The sequence below is a fragment of the Microcebus murinus genome, chromosome 12, assembly GCF_040939455.1.
Source record: "Microcebus murinus isolate Inina chromosome 12, M.murinus_Inina_mat1.0, whole genome shotgun sequence".
Lineage (NCBI taxonomy): Eukaryota > Metazoa > Chordata > Mammalia > Primates > Cheirogaleidae > Microcebus > Microcebus murinus.
Genome location: NC_134115.1, coordinates 81,700,864 through 81,719,137, shown reverse-complemented (window position 1 = coordinate 81,719,137; position 18,274 = coordinate 81,700,864). Strand labels below are relative to the sequence as shown.

At 51.6% G+C, this 18,274-nt stretch overlaps 1 protein-coding gene and 1 long non-coding RNA gene across 3 annotated transcripts in view; one reads left to right on the top strand and one right to left on the bottom strand.

Moving 5' to 3' along the window:
• Positions 1–841: 841 nt before the first annotated feature.
• On the bottom strand, positions 842–13,574 carry LOC105875140 (uncharacterized). Of its 2 annotated transcripts, XR_001155804.3 has the most exons (4): positions 13,491–13,574; positions 12,476–12,539; positions 8,365–8,583; positions 842–1,957 (listed from the first exon to the last, which is right to left on the bottom strand). It is a non-coding gene; the product is annotated as an uncharacterized LOC105875140 (long non-coding RNA). The 2 variants fall into 2 exon arrangements; XR_012922139.1 differs by lacking the exons at positions 842–1,957; positions 8,365–8,583 and adding an exon at positions 11,788–12,156.
• TTLL11 (tubulin tyrosine ligase like 11) overlaps positions 13,496–18,274 on the top strand; it is a 221,818-nt gene continuing 217,039 nt past the window's right edge. The window contains exon 1 of the mRNA XM_012771772.3: positions 13,496–14,348. Coding sequence (XP_012627226.2) covers positions 13,566–14,348 — 783 coding nt within the window. The 5' untranslated portion in view covers positions 13,496–13,565. The remainder of the gene's footprint in view (positions 14,349–18,274) is intronic.

Here is an 18,274-nt window from a genome sequence, read left to right as displayed (position 1 = left end):
GCCAGGATGCATCCAGCAAGCACACGCTGAGGCCAGCCCAGCGCCAGGCGCTGGGGACACAGATCCCCTCGCTCACGCCGGTCCCCAGAGCACCACAGTTCAGTTCCCTGGGGACAGGACACCGCCACCAAAGTCTGCCTGTGGGATCCCGCCCATCCCTCCAGGCCACCACCTCCAGAAAGTCGACCCTGATTGCACCTCCTCTTCTCTCCCTGGGTCCACCTGAGCCACAGGGACACTTCTTCCTCCTGACTCCCACGTCCCTTCCTCTGGCCCCGTCTCAGGTTTGCTCAAGGCAGGGCAGCCTCCCCCAGGAGGCTGTGAGCTCCTGAGAGCAATCCTGGGTCTGAGGCCTGGCAATGGGGGTGCTTTTTGACACCCCCAGGGTGCCAGGTGCTGTGCTTAATGCTCTGTCACCCTGGACTTCTACGTCTCGCTTGCCTCCCATGCCACCTCCCAGACAGCCCTAGGACTGTCCCCTTCTCTCCATCCCACTGTTCCAAACTGTGCCCAACACCCAGAACAGTGCCTGGCACCTAGTAGGTGCTCAGCGAAAACGTGTCGAATGAATGAATGTGTAGTTCAGACTCTTGCCGGCTGCATCCAGACTCCCCCTTCCTATCCTTTCTCTGCTCAGTAGCAGAGTGACATGTTGGAAAGTATCAATCTAATTTCCCCTGCTCTGGCTCCAAACCCTCATCCCCCAGTGACCTCGGCATTGATGCCCCTCCCGGCCTGCAGGACCCTGAATAGCCCGGCCCACCGCCTCCCCAGCCTGCGGTCTCCACCCCCCGCTATGTATAGACGTTCCAGCCATAACACGGTTCTCGTAGGTGGCCAACCGCACCGGGCTGTTCACACGCCTGTCTTTGCGCATGCCGGCGCCTCTGGCGGAAGGCCTCCCACCCCCGCCACCTGCCTAGTGAACCATCATGCCTCAGGAGCCTGGTCGAAGGCCACGCTGGCTAAGAGGCACAACCCGACCACCTGGAATGTCTCTCCGTGCTACTAGCACGGCACGCGCTGCTGTCATTTGTGGGGGTGTCTACCCTCTCAGTGGACACAGAGCGGCCCAGGCCCCGGGGCCTGTCTTCTGTGTGGAGCTCCCAGCACAGGCCTTGGCACAGAAGGCAGGAATGAAGGGGGTTCCCCAGTGTCGGCTAAGCCCGGGGCACGTGGAAGGCCACGTCCAGGTGCGGGAGCATGCATCCTTCGCGTCTCTCTTGGCCAAAAGAAGGTCACTGCTTCAGTTATTTATTGATGCACAGTAGATGGCCTTAAAATGGAGCTGCCTAAAACAACGGCGGCGCATTATGTCTCTTAGTTCTGGGGGTTGACTGGGCTCTCCTGGGAAGTTCTGCTCCACGGAGACAGCTGTGGTCACTCGTGTGGCTGCTGGGACATTCGTTCAGCTGGGGCTGGAACTTCTCATTCCTGAGGGTCTCTGGTCATTCTGCAGGCTTGCCTGAGCCTCTAAGAGCTTCGCGTCTGCTGGCTTCCGGGAGGCGACATCCCAACAGGACATGTCCCTGTGCATGGCTTTTGAGGCCTTCGCTTGTGTCATTCTTACCAATGTTCCATTGGCCAAAGCAAGTCATGTGGCCACTACTGGAGGTAGGGTGTGGCGCATTAGGGCTATTGGGGAACTGTGGACCATGGACAGTTTCCTTCTTTAGAAATCGTCCTGGGCACAACTGAGCATGCTCCCCAGCTGTCAGGGTGAGGGCAGGTGCGTCAAAGGCAGTTTGCAGTGGCCCCTGATCCCATCGCTTCGAACCTAAGGCCGGGCCAAGGTGGGGCTTTGTGTCACTAACCAAGGCTGGGTGAGACTCCTCTCACCCTCTCGGTGTCAAGCATGAGCCTTATCCCTTGGGGAGCTGGGTCTTTGAAAACAGTCCCCTCTCATGGGACACCTGTCACTGCAGGCAGCAGAAGAGGGAATGGTACTCTTTGCTTTCTACCAAAGGAAAGAAAAAGAGAGAGAGAGAGAGAGAACATCAAGAGATGTCCCAGACTAAGTGGTGTGAGTGGTTGCTTGGAGACAGCAGGTGAGATGAATCTTTCCTCCACTTCCCCAGTTCCCATCTGTCCTTTCCTTATTGCACATTCTCTTTTTTCCATTTCTGATTCAGGACTTTGGCTAAATGATCTTTAAGATCCCTTCTGATATCCCTCATCTCTCTCTGTCATTGTCCTTTGGGGCCAGGTAATGCTGTAGTTACTAAGCACCTACCATGTCCCAGGCACACACTGGGCACTTTACCCGCCTAACCCAGACTTCGCTGGACGCTGCTGAGCTCATCGAGTCTCACACTCCTGCCCCCCCATGCTCGGTTCCTGGGCCTGGGGCCCAGCGCCCTGGGTCCTGCCTGGGGTGCACTGTGGGTGGCAGGGGTGAGTTCACTCAACATTGAGGCTCTTCCGCTTCTTCATACGGTGGGACCACCCGTCCTCTCTAGCTGTGACGTTAAGCTTGCTCTGGTCAGTGCTCCAGAAGCAGAACAGTCATGCACCTCTTCTGGGTGAAGCCCTAAGAGCCAGTGTGTGAGTCATTGTGTCCCCTTTCTTCCCACCATGGTGGTCACAGCGAGATGGAGCCTCTGTTAGCCTGTGGCCTTGAGTGGTTACTGTGTGTGGAGGCTCCTGTCCTGTGTGAGTAGTGTGAGTGAGAAACAGACTTTCTGTTAAGCTGTTGAGATTTGGGGAATGTTTGTCACTGCAGCGTAACAGGGCCCATCCTGACTGACACGTGCTTTCGAGTTCACAGGGCTGCTGGAACCACCTGTCTGGCCCTCATAACCAGCCTTTCTGGAAAATGGCAAGGCATTTTTCAAACTGTCTCAAAATCTATAGGTAAATTCCAGTGGAAGCCAATATGCGTTTTGGTGGTTAACTGGTTGTAGAAAGGTGGGGGGAATGGGGACATGGGTATCCCTAAAGAGAAGGAAATCATCTCCAATTCACCCCTTAAACCAACAAGGAAAAGGATTTATTCTCAAATCCTTTAGTCACTTGGGAACACTTGGGATGTATTTTTCTTTATTTTTTTTTAACTTGCTTTCCAAAGTTAGGCTCAAATTGAGCTATCAGTGGTGGTTTTTTTTTTTTTTTCTTTTTTCTAGCACAACTCCATGGATACATTTCAACAGCCCCTGCTTCTTGACCTGGGTGAGGCATCTCTCTTGATTGCATACAGATGATTGCTTTGTAAAATATTTTTAAACCCTGACACCTCTCCAAGAGAGAAGCCTGTTGTTAGGAGAGTGCAGTGGCTTTCAATTTCTCTTGACCTTTTAGGAAAAGCAATTTGAAATTTGGTGTTTATTTTCTGCCTTCGCAGAGTGCTTGGGAGAATCCAAGTTGGTATCACGTTGTCAGTTATCTTATTTCCAGCTCACTGCTTCACAAGCCCGGCCGTTGCTGTCACCAGTCGGTGGAGTACTGTGCATCCTCTGCTCCCGGGGACCGGCAAGTGAGTTCAGCAAGGGAGGCGGGAAGCCGGTCCTGCAGGCTCGATGACATGGCCCTAGGATCCACGGTGCACGGGACTGCCGCAGCCTGCATTCCCACACCACCTTCTCCACCCATTTCTAAAATGTCATCGAGGAAAGCGTTCCTAAGGGGTGTCTGCCAACCCTTACTTGACACAGGGGAATGGAAGCCCCGAGGGTGCAGGCCCAGGCCAGGGTCGCTCAGAGTTGGGACGTGGCCAGCAGGTACCCGCAGGACAGAGTGGCAGAAAGGAAAGAACAAGGACATAGCACTGGACCGGACTGAAATCTGAACTTCAACTCTTTCACTTACTCACTGCGGGACTTTTGTTTGTTTGTTTGTTTTGAGACAGTCTTACTTTGTTGCCCAGGCTAGAGTGCTGTGACGTTAGCCTAGCTCACAGCAACCTCAAACTCCTGGGCTCAAGCGATCCTCCTGCCTCAGCCTCCTGAGTGGCTGGGACTACAGGCATGTGCCACCATGCCTGGCTAATTTTTTCTCTATATATTAGTTGGCCAATTAATTTCTTTCTATTTATAGTAGAGACGAGGACTCGCTCTTGATCAGGCTGGTTTCGAACTCCTGACCTTGAGCAATCCACCCGCCTCAGCCTCCCAGAGTGCTAGGATTACAGGTGTGAGCCACCTCGCCCGGCCACACTGTGGGACTTTGGATAAAAGCCTCCCTTTGTCTCAGCCTCGGTTTCCCCATCTTTAAAATGGGACCCCTAAAAATCACCAACGTTGACAGAGCACTTCCATGCGGGCACCTTCCACAGTTCAACTCGGTTTGCACAATGACGCTCTGAGATGCTATTATTATTATTACTCCACTTCTTAGATGAGGAAAGCAGTTATAAAACTTGCCCAAGGTCACCAAGAAGAGTGTAGACTGCAACCCAGGCAGTCTGACTGCTCTACTCCACATAAGGGCCAGCAAACTATGGCAGGTGGACCAAATCTGGCCACTGCTGTTTTATTTTTAAAAAGTCTGAGATCTAATTCATGTACCATACAATTCATGTCTTTAGGGTGTATGATTCATTGGTTTTTAGTATATTCAGAGTTGTGTATCCACCACCACAATCAATTTTCATCATCCTGAAAAAGAAACCTTGTAGCTCTAAGCTGTCACCCTTTCTTCCCCACCATGCCTTCCAGCCCTAGAAAACCACGAATCTACTTGCTATGGATTTGCCTATTCTGGACATTTCATAGGAACAGAATCATAGAATATGTGGTCTTATGTGTCTGACTTCTTCCACTTAGCATCATGTTCTCCAGGTTCATGTATCAGTACTTTATTTCCTTTGTTTGTTCCATTTTTTAAAATCCATGTTTGCTACAGATCTAGTCCTCTGAATTCCTTGTCTTCCTTTTTGGTTTTACTCCCTCATTTTGGTAATTACATTCTCAGTAGTTCCTTTAGGGAACTCAGAATGTAAATTTTTGAGGCCTAGAATGTCTCAAAATATTGGTCCAGCTTGACACTTGATAGTTTGGCTGGGTATAGAATTCTCTAGGACTTTGACTTGTAATTTTGAAGGCACTGCTCTACTGTCTTTCATATTCCTGTGTTGTTGTCAGAAAATCTTATGCCATTCTCTTTCCCATTCCTTGTGTTTTCACTTTCCCTCCTACTTTCTCTCTCTGGAAATGTTTAGGATCTTCTCTTTGCCAGTGCCCTATAATTTAAAGTGATGTGAGATGGTATCCACCTTTTTGATTCATTAAGCTGGGTACACAGTGGAGGGCCTGTTCAATTTTGAGGTGAATTTCATTGTATGCTGAGTAATTTCTTATATTATCTATTACTTCATTTCCTTTTTATTTCCAAGTATATCTCACTGAATGGATATACCTCATTTTTAAAAATCTATTTATCAGGTGATGTACATTTGGGTTGTTTCCACTTTGGGGCTATTATGAATAGCGCTGCTATGCATATCTGTGTACAAGTTTCTGTGTGGACACACGTTTTCATTTCTACCTGGGAGTGGAACGGGACATACGGCAACTCCTTTAACTATTTAAGGAACTGCCAGGATGTTTAACGAAGCAGCTGCACCATTTTACGTTTCCCCCAGCAGTGCTGGCGGGCTCCCATTCCTCCAAGTCCTTCCTCACACTGTCTGTCTGTTTTATTCCAGCCAGCCCAGGGGATGTGAAGCAGTATCTCATTGCGGTTTCGATTTGCCTTTCCCTGATGGCTAATGACGTTGGGTATCTTTTTCTGCTTGTTTTTGTAAATCAAGTTTGGAACACAGCCATGCGAGCTCATTCATTTACATGTCGTCTACGGCTGTTTTCTCGCTACGATGGCAGAGTTGGGTAGTGGCGGCAGAATCTGCGAAGCCTGAAATACCTACTGTTTGGCCTTTATAGAAAAAGTTTGTTGATTCCTGCTTGAAACTATGAAGCCTTATAATGTTTGCTGGGAAGGTCAAGTTTCCAATATAGTGGAAGTGCTAAGCAAATGTTAGTTTCCTCCCTCTCTCATCTCTCTTTTCCTTTCCTAGGGCTTTTCCTTGGAGCAGATGAGATCTGGCCTCCGTCTGTCTGCAGCTTGGGTTTCTCCCTGGAGCACCTTCCTTCTCCTCTCTCTGGCTCACCCCTCCAGGCGTGCCTGTCTGCCAGGTGTGGCTGCCCACAGCACCTGTCTGCCACCAGCCTTCCCCAGGAGGCTTTGCGGGACAGGGGCCCCACGGGAGGTGCTGCTAGTCTGGAGGTCTCCTAGTGGCCATTCACCCACTTGAGATGGGGGCCGCCAGCCTCGGGGTTGACGGTGGCTTCAGGCTAATCTCCTGGGAGGGGGTGCCCTGGAAGGGAAGGAGGCTGGAGACGGCTGGGGTCACCCCTACCCATCCCTGGGATGATAACTAGAGAGGCTAAGGTCCCCAAGGCTTCCAGAGACCCTCCCACAGAGGGTCGGGAGCCTCAGAGCAGAGACCAGGGCCGTGGGACCCCAGACTCACCGCCCTCTCCCAAGTGTCTTCCTCGACTGAATGAAAGCATTGAAAGGATGAGTCTTTTGGGGGAGGGAGGAGGAGGAGGCTGGTGTGAGAGGAGCGCAGACCAAGAGTCCCTGCTGCCTAAGGACAGGAAAATGTTGATGCGGCCTGAGCAGCAGGAAGGCCCCTAGCTCCTTCCCACAGCCCCCGCCCGCCACCTCTTGGCTACGTTAACCACCCCAGAACAAGCTCCAGGGCCAGGCTCTGGGCCATAGCTGGTTGGCACAGGGGCTCCTGCCCCCCAAGCTGTGTGACTTTGGGAACACACTGGCCTTCCTTGCACTGCTCCCTGGTCTGTAAACTGGGGGATGGATACCAATGCTATCTACTTCCTTGGTTGCCATGAGCACTAAACTAGGTAACCCATGCAAAGGGCTTAAAAGTGGCTAGCTCAATAAACGGGCCAGGCACGGTGGCTCACGCCTGTAATCCTAGCACTCTGGGAGGCCAAGGCGGGAGGATTGTTCAAGGTCAGCCTGAGCAAGAGCGAGACCCCATCTCTACTAAAAATAGAAAGAAATTAATTGGCCAACTAAAAATATATAGAAAAAATTAGCCAGGCATGGCGGCGCATGCCTGTAGTCCCAGCTACTTGGGAGGCTGAGGCAGAAGGATCGCTTGAGCCCAGGAGTTTGAGGTTGCTGTGAGCTAGGCTGATGCCACGGCACTCGAGCCTGGGCAGCAGAATGAGATAATAAATAAATAAAATAAACATTGTTACTTTTATTTCTCAATGCTCAGAGCGTTCTTTCTGAAATAGCAATCCGACCATGCCAGCCCTCTGCTTGCAGCTGTCCCGAGAAACCCCATGGCTAGAACGAGGGCCTCGTTTTGACACTGACCTTGCCAGCCTCCACGCCGCCCACACCCAGCAGCCCCGGGCCCTCCCTGGCTCACCACTCCGGCCTTTCCTCAAGCTGTGGGCTCTGCCAGGCTCCCTGCTCCGCTCCCTGTCCCATGCCCTGGAGCTTCCCTCCCCCACCCCTACTCACAGTGTGGCTACGTGGTGGGCAGAGTGCTCACGTCACAGACATCGCCTGGAGTTGCGATGCCGCTGTCTCCTGCTGTGTTTGAAAAGGCCTCTCCACGCCAAGCAGATGATGTGGGGCGTGGCTTCTTAAGACTGGAGTCAGTTAAAATATATTTTATTTTAAACATAATTAATCCAGGCTATTAGAAGTCAGGAAAGTGGTTACCCGAGGGTAGGACTTCCAGAATGCCAGGGATGTTCTGATTCTTGATCTGGGTGTTGGGAAAAATCCATCAGACGTTTCTGTATGTATATTATTCTTCAATAAAAGTTTCAAAACTCCATTTTTAAAAATAAGTTCTTCCTTCATCCCTACACCGTTGGCAGAATTGTAGATACAGAACTGTAAATCCTGAGACAACAATCCCTGAGCTAAGTAATCCAATTCCATAAACACAACCCATTCTGTGCCAGGCCCTGTGCTGGGGACCCAGGGACTGGATCATTCACAGACCAGTCCTGGGGGAATTCCTGGCCTGGCAGGGACAGAGGAGTGTGGCCCAGCTTGCGAGGGGGCCAGAGAAGCGGGCCAGAGAGGACGGAATGGCAGACTGCCTCGCAGGGAAGCACATGGTCCAGAGGGACATGGGGACATGGCAGCAATTAGCAAGTTATTGAGGGCTTCTGTTTCTATCCTAAATGCTTTTCCGTATGGTGGCTAATTTAATCCTCAAGGCAACAGTAATACTGGGAGGTAGGTACTATCATTTTCACCTTTTTACAGCTGAGCAGAGTCCTAGCAGGGCCAGGTCACCTCCTTATGTCGACACATAGCCAGCCAGGAGGTGGGAGAGGGGAGACTGGGACCCAGGCAGTCAGCTTCAGCACTCACCTTCCACCTCCGTGCCCAGCTGTCTTGGGGGAAGAGAAGTTAAATGCCCTGATTGGACACACAGGTGTGCTCAGTGAACGAGGGCTCTCACTGTCATTCAAAAACAACCTATTGGAGAAGACGATAGCCTGAAACTGCACGTGAAGCTTCCTGCTCACTGGTCAAGAGTGATCACTAGCCTTCCAGGAACCTGGGTACGCCTGAGTGCGCTGTCACACCCTATGGGAAAAGAGAAGGACGTTTCGCATCTGGGCCTTAAGGAGCGACTGAGCGGACAGGGGGTCAGGTGACGTGGGGTGCACCAGGCAGAGGAAGCAACAGTGGTGAAAGCTCAGAGGTGCAAAAGAATGTGTGTGCTTGCAGACAGAGCCGGGCAGGAGCTGCTCTGACGCTTACACCTTGGGACCGTTCCCGCGGCTTCGCCAACGCTTGAAAGGTGGGCATCGGGCGCCACCTGGTGGCGACCCCTGATACCAACAGGGCAGAAAAGCGCCGCTGGAGTGAAAGTTGTCCACAACCCTCTCCCCGCGAGCCAGGACGGTCCCTTCCTCTTTCCCCACAAATGGACTTGCTGTAAAAGTGATAGAACAGCAACTAAGGTAAAATTGTAATTTAAAAATTACATTAATTTTCCAGTTGTCAAAGCAATGCATGCTCATTGTAGAAAATTTGGAAAATATAGAAAAGAATGAAGAAGGAAATGTCACTCTTAATTCTGTCACCCAGAATAACCACGACTCACATTTTGGCGTATTTGCTTCTAGTGTTTTTCTCTGCATAGAATTTCCACACAGCTGAGGATTAGTGTGTGTATGTACTGACGTATATATACATACGCATGACTCATGATGTTTAAATGTATGTTGGGTATTCTCTCGGACAAAGGCTCGGTGTGGGAGTCGGCGTGTGTACTGGGAGCTAGGTGCTGGCGTCAGACCACGCGGAGTCTGAATTCCGTTTTCGCCTCTGCTAGCGTGTGACTCGGGCAAGCGATTCTGTGAGCAGCAGTTTCCTTCGCCATCTGCAAAACGTGGGTAACAATGGGCCCCATCCCAGAGCTGCTGTGGGGATGGAATGACATGACGCAGGCAAAACGTTTGGTACAGTGCCTGTCACCGAGAGGTCACTCGCCAATAATAGACTCCTGCGCAAAGCTTTGTCTTTCTGATTCCCAGCACCGAGCTCTAGAAATGGGACTGATTGCTGGGTTCAAGGATGGGAAGGGCCACACACGAGGTTGCTACAGTTTGCCAAAATTGAGAGGAACATTTCAAGCAGGAGCGCCTGTCTCCAGCACCACAGCTGTTCTCATTTTCCTCTGCATTCTTCCAGGCCCTTTATGCAGAGCAGTTTTTAAGCGTCGTAATTACAATGCTTGCGCCAGTTCCCTTAATGTTACATCATCGACGTTTTCCTAGGCGGCTAAAACTGTCATTGACAGCCTTTGCCATAACTCGCTTAACTGTTTCCTTATTGTTGAATATGTGGGCAGTGTAGTTTTTCATTCATTCGTTCGTTCGTTCATTCAAGAAACAGTTACCGAGTGCCTGCTCTCTGCCAGGCACGGAACTAGGTATTGGGACATTTGGGTCATTAGGAGCCATGCGCCCCTCGCTCTGGCACCTGCACTCTGGCTGGCGAGGTGACAACACACAGACACACAAGTAACACTCTAACTACTGCTGGCAGCCCCGGCAGCTGCGGTGAAGGCCGCGAAGGAAGAGGACAGCGCTGGTGCAGAGAGCTGCTTTATTTACGCGCTTGTGCACCGGGGGAAGGACCCTCCTCCCTGATTCTAGCCTGCCCTTTGCTCCTCAGTAGCCACGCCCGAAGCTTCTCCTGGAGGAGTCTCGGACGGTGTTGGATTTTCCACTAATAACGTTTTAGAGTTTCCTGAGAAGTGAGAGGGTGCCATGGTGTTCTCCCTTCCTCCAAGGCACCTTCTCCGCGCCTCACCAGCCTACGGAGGCAGCCCTGGGAGCCTTTAACCCAGCCGGCAAAAGCACCCTCTGGTGGACAAGGCCTCAACAGGCGCGGCGTGGTGGGCAGGGCACTCTGTGAGTTTCAACCCTTATGAGGCACCAGCCCTGCCCAGGCTCTGAGGGACACCCCCTAACTTCCTGTCCATGGGTTCTTACTCCATCTCGAAGGCTCCTCTTACATGAAGAGCTGGTCTGGCTTTGTAATTCACAGTAAATTCTCCATCCCTTAAACGCCTACATCATTTTCATTTTTTACCCTTTGCCTCATTTGGCAGGTGACTGTGTACTGCCTTGTGACTCCTCTTGTTTTCCTCTCTTGTGTCATTATTTCATCTGAAGAAGTCTGATTTAGATTGAGAGATCAGAGGCATCTCTGCAGATGTATCATTTACACTGAACACGGAAGGAGAAGTAGGCAGAGACCTAGAAAAAGTGTGTTCCAGGCAGAGGGAAGGACATGTGCAAAGGCCCTGAGGCAGAAGAGGTCCTGGGATGCAAAGCAAACATGAATATCTCTATGTGGGAAATAATCTTTCCAGATTGGACAAATAAAGTTGAAAATAACTCATGAATTAATACATTCATATCACTTTCTTAGGGCCACTATGTTCAAGCCCCAGGAGATGGGAACACAGATGAATCAGACCAGATTTGTTCCTACTTGGGCTAATGGGGGAGGCTCAGATGATTTCTATATAGTGTGACAGACCACAGGAGAGTTATCAATGGGTGTCATTAGAAGAGTAGAAAGAGTAATTATTTGGGGCACTGAGAAAAGTTTATCCAAGATGACACCCAAGCTGAATCTGAGTTTACCAGGTAGAGACACAAAGGAAGGGGAAGTCCAAGCAGAGGGTATAATGGCAGGGAGGGAGGTGATTTCAGAAATGGTAATCAGGGTTGGGTGCAGTGGGTCAGGCCTGTAATCCCAGCACTTTGGGGGGCTGAGGTGGGAGGATCACTTGAGGACAGGAGTTCAAAACCAGCCTGGACAACATATCGAGACCCTGTTTCTACAAAAAAGTAAAAAAAATTAGCCAGGCATGGTGGCATGCACCTGTAGTCCTTGCTACTTGGGAGGCTGAGACAGAAGGATCACTTGAACCCAGGAGTTTGAGGCTGTAGTGAGCTATGATCACACCACTGCAGTCCAGCCTGCGCAACAGAGTGAGACCCTGCCTCTGAAAAAAAAAATGGTAATCAGGAAGGATCTATTAGAGCAAGTAATGTGCTTGGACTTTATCTGTAAGTGGTGGGAAAACAGGGAAGGTGTCTAAGCAGGAGAGTGGCAGGTCTGGCTGCAGTGTGGAGAATGGATGGGGGTGTGGCAGAGACCGGAGCCAGGGAGACTGGTGTGTGTGTGTGTGTTTGCTGCAGTGGCTTAGGCCAAGGCAGAAGCCTGAGTTGGGGTGGTGATGAAAAGAACAGACAGGAGAGGAAAGATGAACGTAGAACCTGTAATACTTGGTGGCAGACTGATTTCAGGAGGCCAGGGACAGGGCTGAGTTAAGACTTAGTAATTTGCAAGTATGGATGACTGAACGAAGGCGGTGCCACTTGCTGAGACCAGGGGCACCAGGAGGATTTGGGGGTAGAGTGGTGGAGAGAGATGGCGGGGTGCAGTGGGGGTTTCTTACTGGTACCACAGACAGCTCCAAGAATCTCCGGAGGCCTTGAAATAGAGTCCAGTGGGTCTTGACCTTGGCTGCCTTAGGATCAGCAGAGGCGCTAATTGAACACGCCGACTCCCAGGCTCACCCAGATGCTCTGCATCCAAGTCTCTGAGGGGTGGGCTTCAGGAGCCTGCATTCTACAAAAACACCCCAGGTTGCTCTGGTGCAGGTGTAAATAACTGTACAGTGTATCCACACTTCCAGAAACACGGACATAAAGCCACGGTGGGCTCCAAGGGAAGAGGTGAGAGCGCCATCTGCTGCCGAGAAGGAGGTTGGATCTCCTGAGTTTAAGACTTGGTCATTTCAAGGCAGTTTGGTTTATTCACCACCTGAAACCCTGGCCCAAAGCAAAGAAACCAGACACCTGGAGAGATGAGAGAGGAGGAGGGGCCACTTCCCTCAATAACGTCTGTGTGCCTTTCACCCTATAGCACCAAGCGTGGCAAAGCTCACCTGTGTGCGGTCATGGTCACTGTCATCAGTCTGGGGTGCGGTTACACCTTCCCAACCTCGTTCCCTAAAAAACAAATGTGGCTCCTTCAGGTGGGAGGGGAGAGCCCTCTCCTTGGTTTAGCTTTAAAAATATATGGCGAACCCGAGGAACTGAAAGCAGGGACTCGAACAGATATTTGTTGACCAATGTTCACAGCAACACTATTCACAATAGCCAAAAGGTGGAAACAGCCCAAATGTCCATTCACAGACGAATGGATTAAAACAATGTGGTGTATGCACACGATGGAAAATTATTCAGCCTTAAAAAAGAGTGAAATTCTGACACATGCTGCAATATGGATGAACCTTGAAGACACTATGCTAAGTGACATAAATCAGACACTAAAGAACAAATATTGTATGATTCCACTTATAAGAAGGTACGTAGAGTAGTCAAATTCATAGAGACAGGAGGTGGCTGCCACGGGTTTAGGGAGAGGGGCACGGGTAGTTAATGTTTGGCACAAATGGGAACATGAAAAAGTTCCCATGGAGATGGATGGTGATGACGGTTGCACAGCAGTGTGAATGTACTGAATGCCACTGAACTGCACCCTAAAAGTGGTTAACATGGAAAATTGTGTTATGTGTATTTTGCCATAATAAAAAGGTGCCCTAACGAGAAGAAGCAGTCGTTAATGTCCTCAACTGGGAATCTGCAGGGCTCGCCCCTCCCAGCAGGAGCTCCCTGGCGACGGGGAAGGTGATGCCCCTCTCAGTCTGGGGGCTCCGAAAGGATCAGAAAAGGTTTTCTTCCAACGGAACCCTTGCTGCTCTCCTAGGCCTGGCCTTGTCACAGCCATCATCAGACTGAGGAGGTTCCCAGGCGCGGGTTGTGCCCCTCTCCCCGCCAGACCAGGAGTCACGCCAGCGAGTGTGGGGAGCCTCTTGCCGGAGATGGATGTCTCTCCCCCCAGTCCCCAGGCTCAGGGGCCCCCGGTGTGCGCAACAGCTTCCGTGTCCCCAGTCTCACCTGCGGCCTCTCCCCTCCACGCTCTGCAGGTTCTCCAGGCGGGCGCGCCAAAGCGGCTTTTTGCCCTCTTCCAAGATGGCCGCCGCCGCCTCTGTGACAGGCCTGGTCACGTGGGCACCCCCGCCTATGAGGTCGCTGGGGCTTGGCTGGCGATTGTCCCTTCCCGGACCCCGTCTCGAGGCGGCGACTGCCCTTGTCAACCCGAGCCTGAGCGATCATGGCAACGGGCTCCGGCGGGGAGCGCCTGGCGGCGGCGGCAGCGGCGGCTGTTTGGTCGCGGGCCGGCGCGGCGGAGCGGCGGCGGCGGCGGTGGCACTGGCACTGGCCGCGGCCCTGAGCGCCATGCGGCGGGGCAGCTCCGAGAGGGAGCTGGCGGCCCGGTGGGAGGCGGAGGCGGTGGTCGCTGCCAGAGCGGCGGCCAAAGCGGCGGCCAAAGCGGAGGCGGAGGCCAAAGCGGAGGCAGAGGCCAAAGCGCAGGCGGAGGCCAAAGCGCAAGCGGAGGCGGCGGCGGGGCAGGTGCGTGTGGACGCGGGCGCGGCCGGGGAGCCCGAGCGCAAGGCGAGGGAGGAGCACCCCAAGGCCCCAGCCCCGGCGCAGTCCCGCGCGCCCGAGGAGGGGGACGCCCGCGTCCCTGCGCGGCCGCTGCCCACGCTGCCCCCGGCCAACCCGAGGTCAGCGCCGGCGCGGGGCGTCTGCCCGCGCGGGAAGCCCAAGAGCAAGGGCCGGGGCTGTAAGCGGAGCGCGGGCCTCCGTTCCGAAGAGTACGGCCCTCAACGGCCGGTCACCGTGGACAGCTCCAAGGCCAGGACCTCCCTGGACGCGCTCAAGATCAGCATTCGCCAGCTCAAGTGGAAGGAGGTGAGGCCCGGCCCGGCCGCGTGGGCACGGGGGGGTGGACAGGACGGCCTCGGAGGACCCGGCACGGCCCAGGCCAGGTCGGCGGGCGAGGGCTGCGCTCCCTCGGGGGCGCCACGCTGGAGCCTTCTCGTCCGTCCGCTGCAAACTGCTCATCCTTCAAGGCCTAGCCACAAAGTCACTTCCTCCAGGAAGGCTTCCTAGACCCCTCCAGGTCAAGTTAGCCACTCTCTCCTCTGGCTCCCCTACAGCTCTTTTTATGTCTCCAGCTCTCAGTACTCACCTCCGCATGCTGTAGATGTTGTTCATATGTCTGTCTCCTCCACCAGCTTCTGAGTCCCTGGGGCCCAGGACCCTCCTGTCGTTCACTTCTTCATTGAAGTTACGTGTTTAGCACTTACTATGCGACTCTTGGTCAGTGTAACAGTTTGTATTTTGGAGGCAGACAGACCTAGGGTCTCACTCCACCCCGATAGCTGTCACCTTGAGCAAGTTGCTTTGCCTCTTAAGCCCATTACCTCCTCTGTAAGTTGAGGCCAATAATACCTATCTCATCATTTTGTTAGTATTAGAAAACTCAGTGCTTAATGTTTTATAGCACAAGTATGCAATAAGTAGTAACTTATTTTACGGGCCTATCCTTTCTTCCTCCACTGTCATCATGATCACCGTTACCACCCCCACATCATCTTCATCACCATCATCATCATCATCAGTGAAGGCACTGTGTTTTATGTTCCAAGGCTTGACATATAGCAGGCGTCAGTAAGTGGTGGATGAAAGGGTGAAGGAAGAGATGAGTTATTCATCCCTGAGCTCATTTTAGGCTGATGGGGGCTGGGAGGAAGTACCAGTGAGTTGGCCAAGTGGATAAAGCCATTTGACTTTATTTGCAGCATATTAGTTATTGAATGTGCTTTCAGAAGTGCTAGGGTTTTGATTCAGGGTAGCTGAGGGTGGAGACTTAGACCCAGATGGTCTGTCGATGGTAGCAGGCAACCTGAGGACTCAGGCACTTAGCCCTGTGCCTTGGGATGGTAGACATTCAGTAATGGTTTTCTGAAGTTGGAGCATGCAGAGAGCTGGCCACAGAAAGTATTGATGTGGTCAAAGTGTTGATGTGAGTCATTTGGTTTGGAGGGAAGTTAAGCATCAAGACAGGCCAACTTCCAGGTGGGTGGAGTTAGCCACTGGGGAAATCACACTGCAGGGGTCAGGGCCCCTAGCTTTGGGGCTTGGATTCAGGGGAGGCCTTTCATCCTGGGGAAAGCAATGGTGGACTCCCAGTCCTAGGGTGTCTGGGTCTCTAGATGGGCTTCCACATCCAGGCCAGGCATATGAGGCCCAGACAAGGCAACACTGAACAACTGGTCAGTGCCATGGTCCTAATGAAAAGAGAACCCAGTGACTGAAACCAGGCCACAGAGTCAGGCTAGACAGATTGTCCCAAGCAGGGGCTGTGCTTAGCTTAACCCTGTGAAAGAAAGAGACATGAAGCAGGCTGGGTTGTGTTCACTAGGAGAAATGGGGCTAGATGGACTCATACATCCCATTACTCATTCTGTAAATGTCCACTTATGGAGGTGCCACGTTCTGTGCCGGGGCCTGGGAATCAAACATGCTTAAGATGTGACCCTTGCCCTCAAGAACCTTATAGTTCAATAGAGAATAAAACACAAGTAAAGAAATAATTGTATTAATAGTAATTACAGGGCCATTGCTTCTGCTTCCTGAAATGTTCCCTTTTCAGTTATTTGTGCAGCTTGCTCTGTCACTTCTTCTGATCTCTGATCAAATGCCACCTCCCCAGAGAGTCCTTCCCCAATGATCCTCCACCAGTCTTCAACCCTTGATCTTCTTTTTTTTACATAGCACTAAGCTCCACCTGGCATTTTATTATGTATTATTATGTATTCTTAGTTTATTGTCTGTTTCCCTCACTAGAATGTAAGCTCCACGAGGGCAGGGGCTTTGTTTTGTTTACGGCTGTACCAGCAGCTGCTTGGCACATAGAAGTTACTCAATAAATATTTGTTGAATGGATGAATACATTATGTGATGAGTGTTTCTCTATGTGAAGGTATAAGTGCTGTGGGCGGTAGAGGAGGGGCACCCCAGAAGGGCTTCCTGGAGGAGGTAAACTGGAGCTGAGTCCTGAGTGCTGAAGATGAGCTGGAGTTATTTAGGGGCTGTGGACTTTGGGTCGCTGGTGGAGGGCGTGGTATGGGGAAAGCAGAGGTCCGTTCAGGGCTGTGCATGTTTCTTGGTGTGGCTGGATCAAAGAGTGGGAGGTGAAACGGTGAGAGAGGAGGCTGCAGGATGAGCGGGGTCAGATCACGTGCTACACTATGGGAGTTGGACTCGTTTTGGGAAGGAAGGCTATATGAGCCATTACAGAGTTTAAGGTTTTCCCATTTACTAGCTGTGCTAATTTGGACAAGTGAGTTAAACTCTTCAGGCCTCAGTTTGCTTATCTGTAAAATGGGGGTGGGTAGAACTAGTTGAGTGGGTCCCAGTCTCTCTACTGCAGCAGCCACATAATGGTAATGTTAATCTGCCTGAGATGCTTGCACTGGTCAACCCAGTGAGGTGGGTGGCTTCCAGGACACCACCTGTAACTGCCGCCTCCACCCAACCCTGCCTTTCTCTCCCACTCAGAAAGCATATTGACGCATAGGTGGAGATGCTCCTTCTAGTCTATTTTAAAACATAATCCACTCACAACAGTAAGACTTCACTACACATGCGTGATTATTTCCTTACTGTCATTCTTCTCCATTAGTCTGTGAGGTTCTGAGGGCAGGGGTGGTGTCTGACTTGTGTCCCTGCTGCCCAGCACATTATAGATGCTCAATAAATGTTCATCAAAGGAATGATGGGATACTTGCAACAGCTCACATCTCCTCTTGACACCCTGGAATGTGGTGCTTGAAAAATGCCAGAGTAGATAAACTTTAAAGTTCCATCCTGCTTCAAATTATGATTATGGTGTTCTCAGTACCTCCTACAAAGTTGACTGCGTGAAAAGTAACATACATATAAACCCGGGACTGATAGAGTGCAAACACAAGACCGGACCAGGCCTATGCTTCCCCATCTGGTACGGGGGTGATGTTGAGTAAGATCATCTCTTAACTCCCAGCACTGACATTCGAGGATTGGGAACTTCTCCTGGAGCATGGGGTGCAAGGGATTGAGCAACACTGTCCCTTCCATGTCATGCTGTGTTGCTCCCATGGGGTTGGGAAGTACCTAGCTGGCTGGCTTTGGCAGGAGCGGGTGGGTAGCCCAGGTAAGAAATAAGGTCATGAACACCAACCAGAGTGAAAGTTCCGGCTCCTTTTGCGGGTGTGTTGTGAGGAGCTGTATAACATGCTCCACTTAACAGGGTGGCACGGAGCCAGCACGTGAATTCAGAAGTGTGCTCGGCTGCAGGGCACACAATATCCCTTCCTTTTCCACTTTTCCTTATTCCACATGCATCTAACGACAACGATGACTAATGATAGCAAACCTTTGTAAAGCTCTTACTCTGGCCCTGGTGCTGTTTGAAGTGCTTTATGTACATACAGGTATTTGATTCTCCCAGCAACGCAGGAAAGTAAGGCCTTATTGTGTCCATTTCACAGATGAGAAACTTCAAGTACACAGAGATTAACTTATCCAAGGTCATACAGCTAAAAAGAGGTAGGGCGATCATTTGAAGTAGGTATTCTATTTGAAACAGGCTTCAGTTCAGTTCTGTGTTTGCTATTGGCAGACCCTGGGTTAGGGTTGCAGAGGTAGATGGGAACGGTATGTACTGCTTGCCCTCTGGGAGCTCCCACTGTCGAGGGACAGACCTGCGAGCACACAGGTACAGTCCAGTCTGGGAGGTGACTGGGTCAAGGACATTTCCTGCACAGTGGGAACAAAGCAGGGAGTACGGA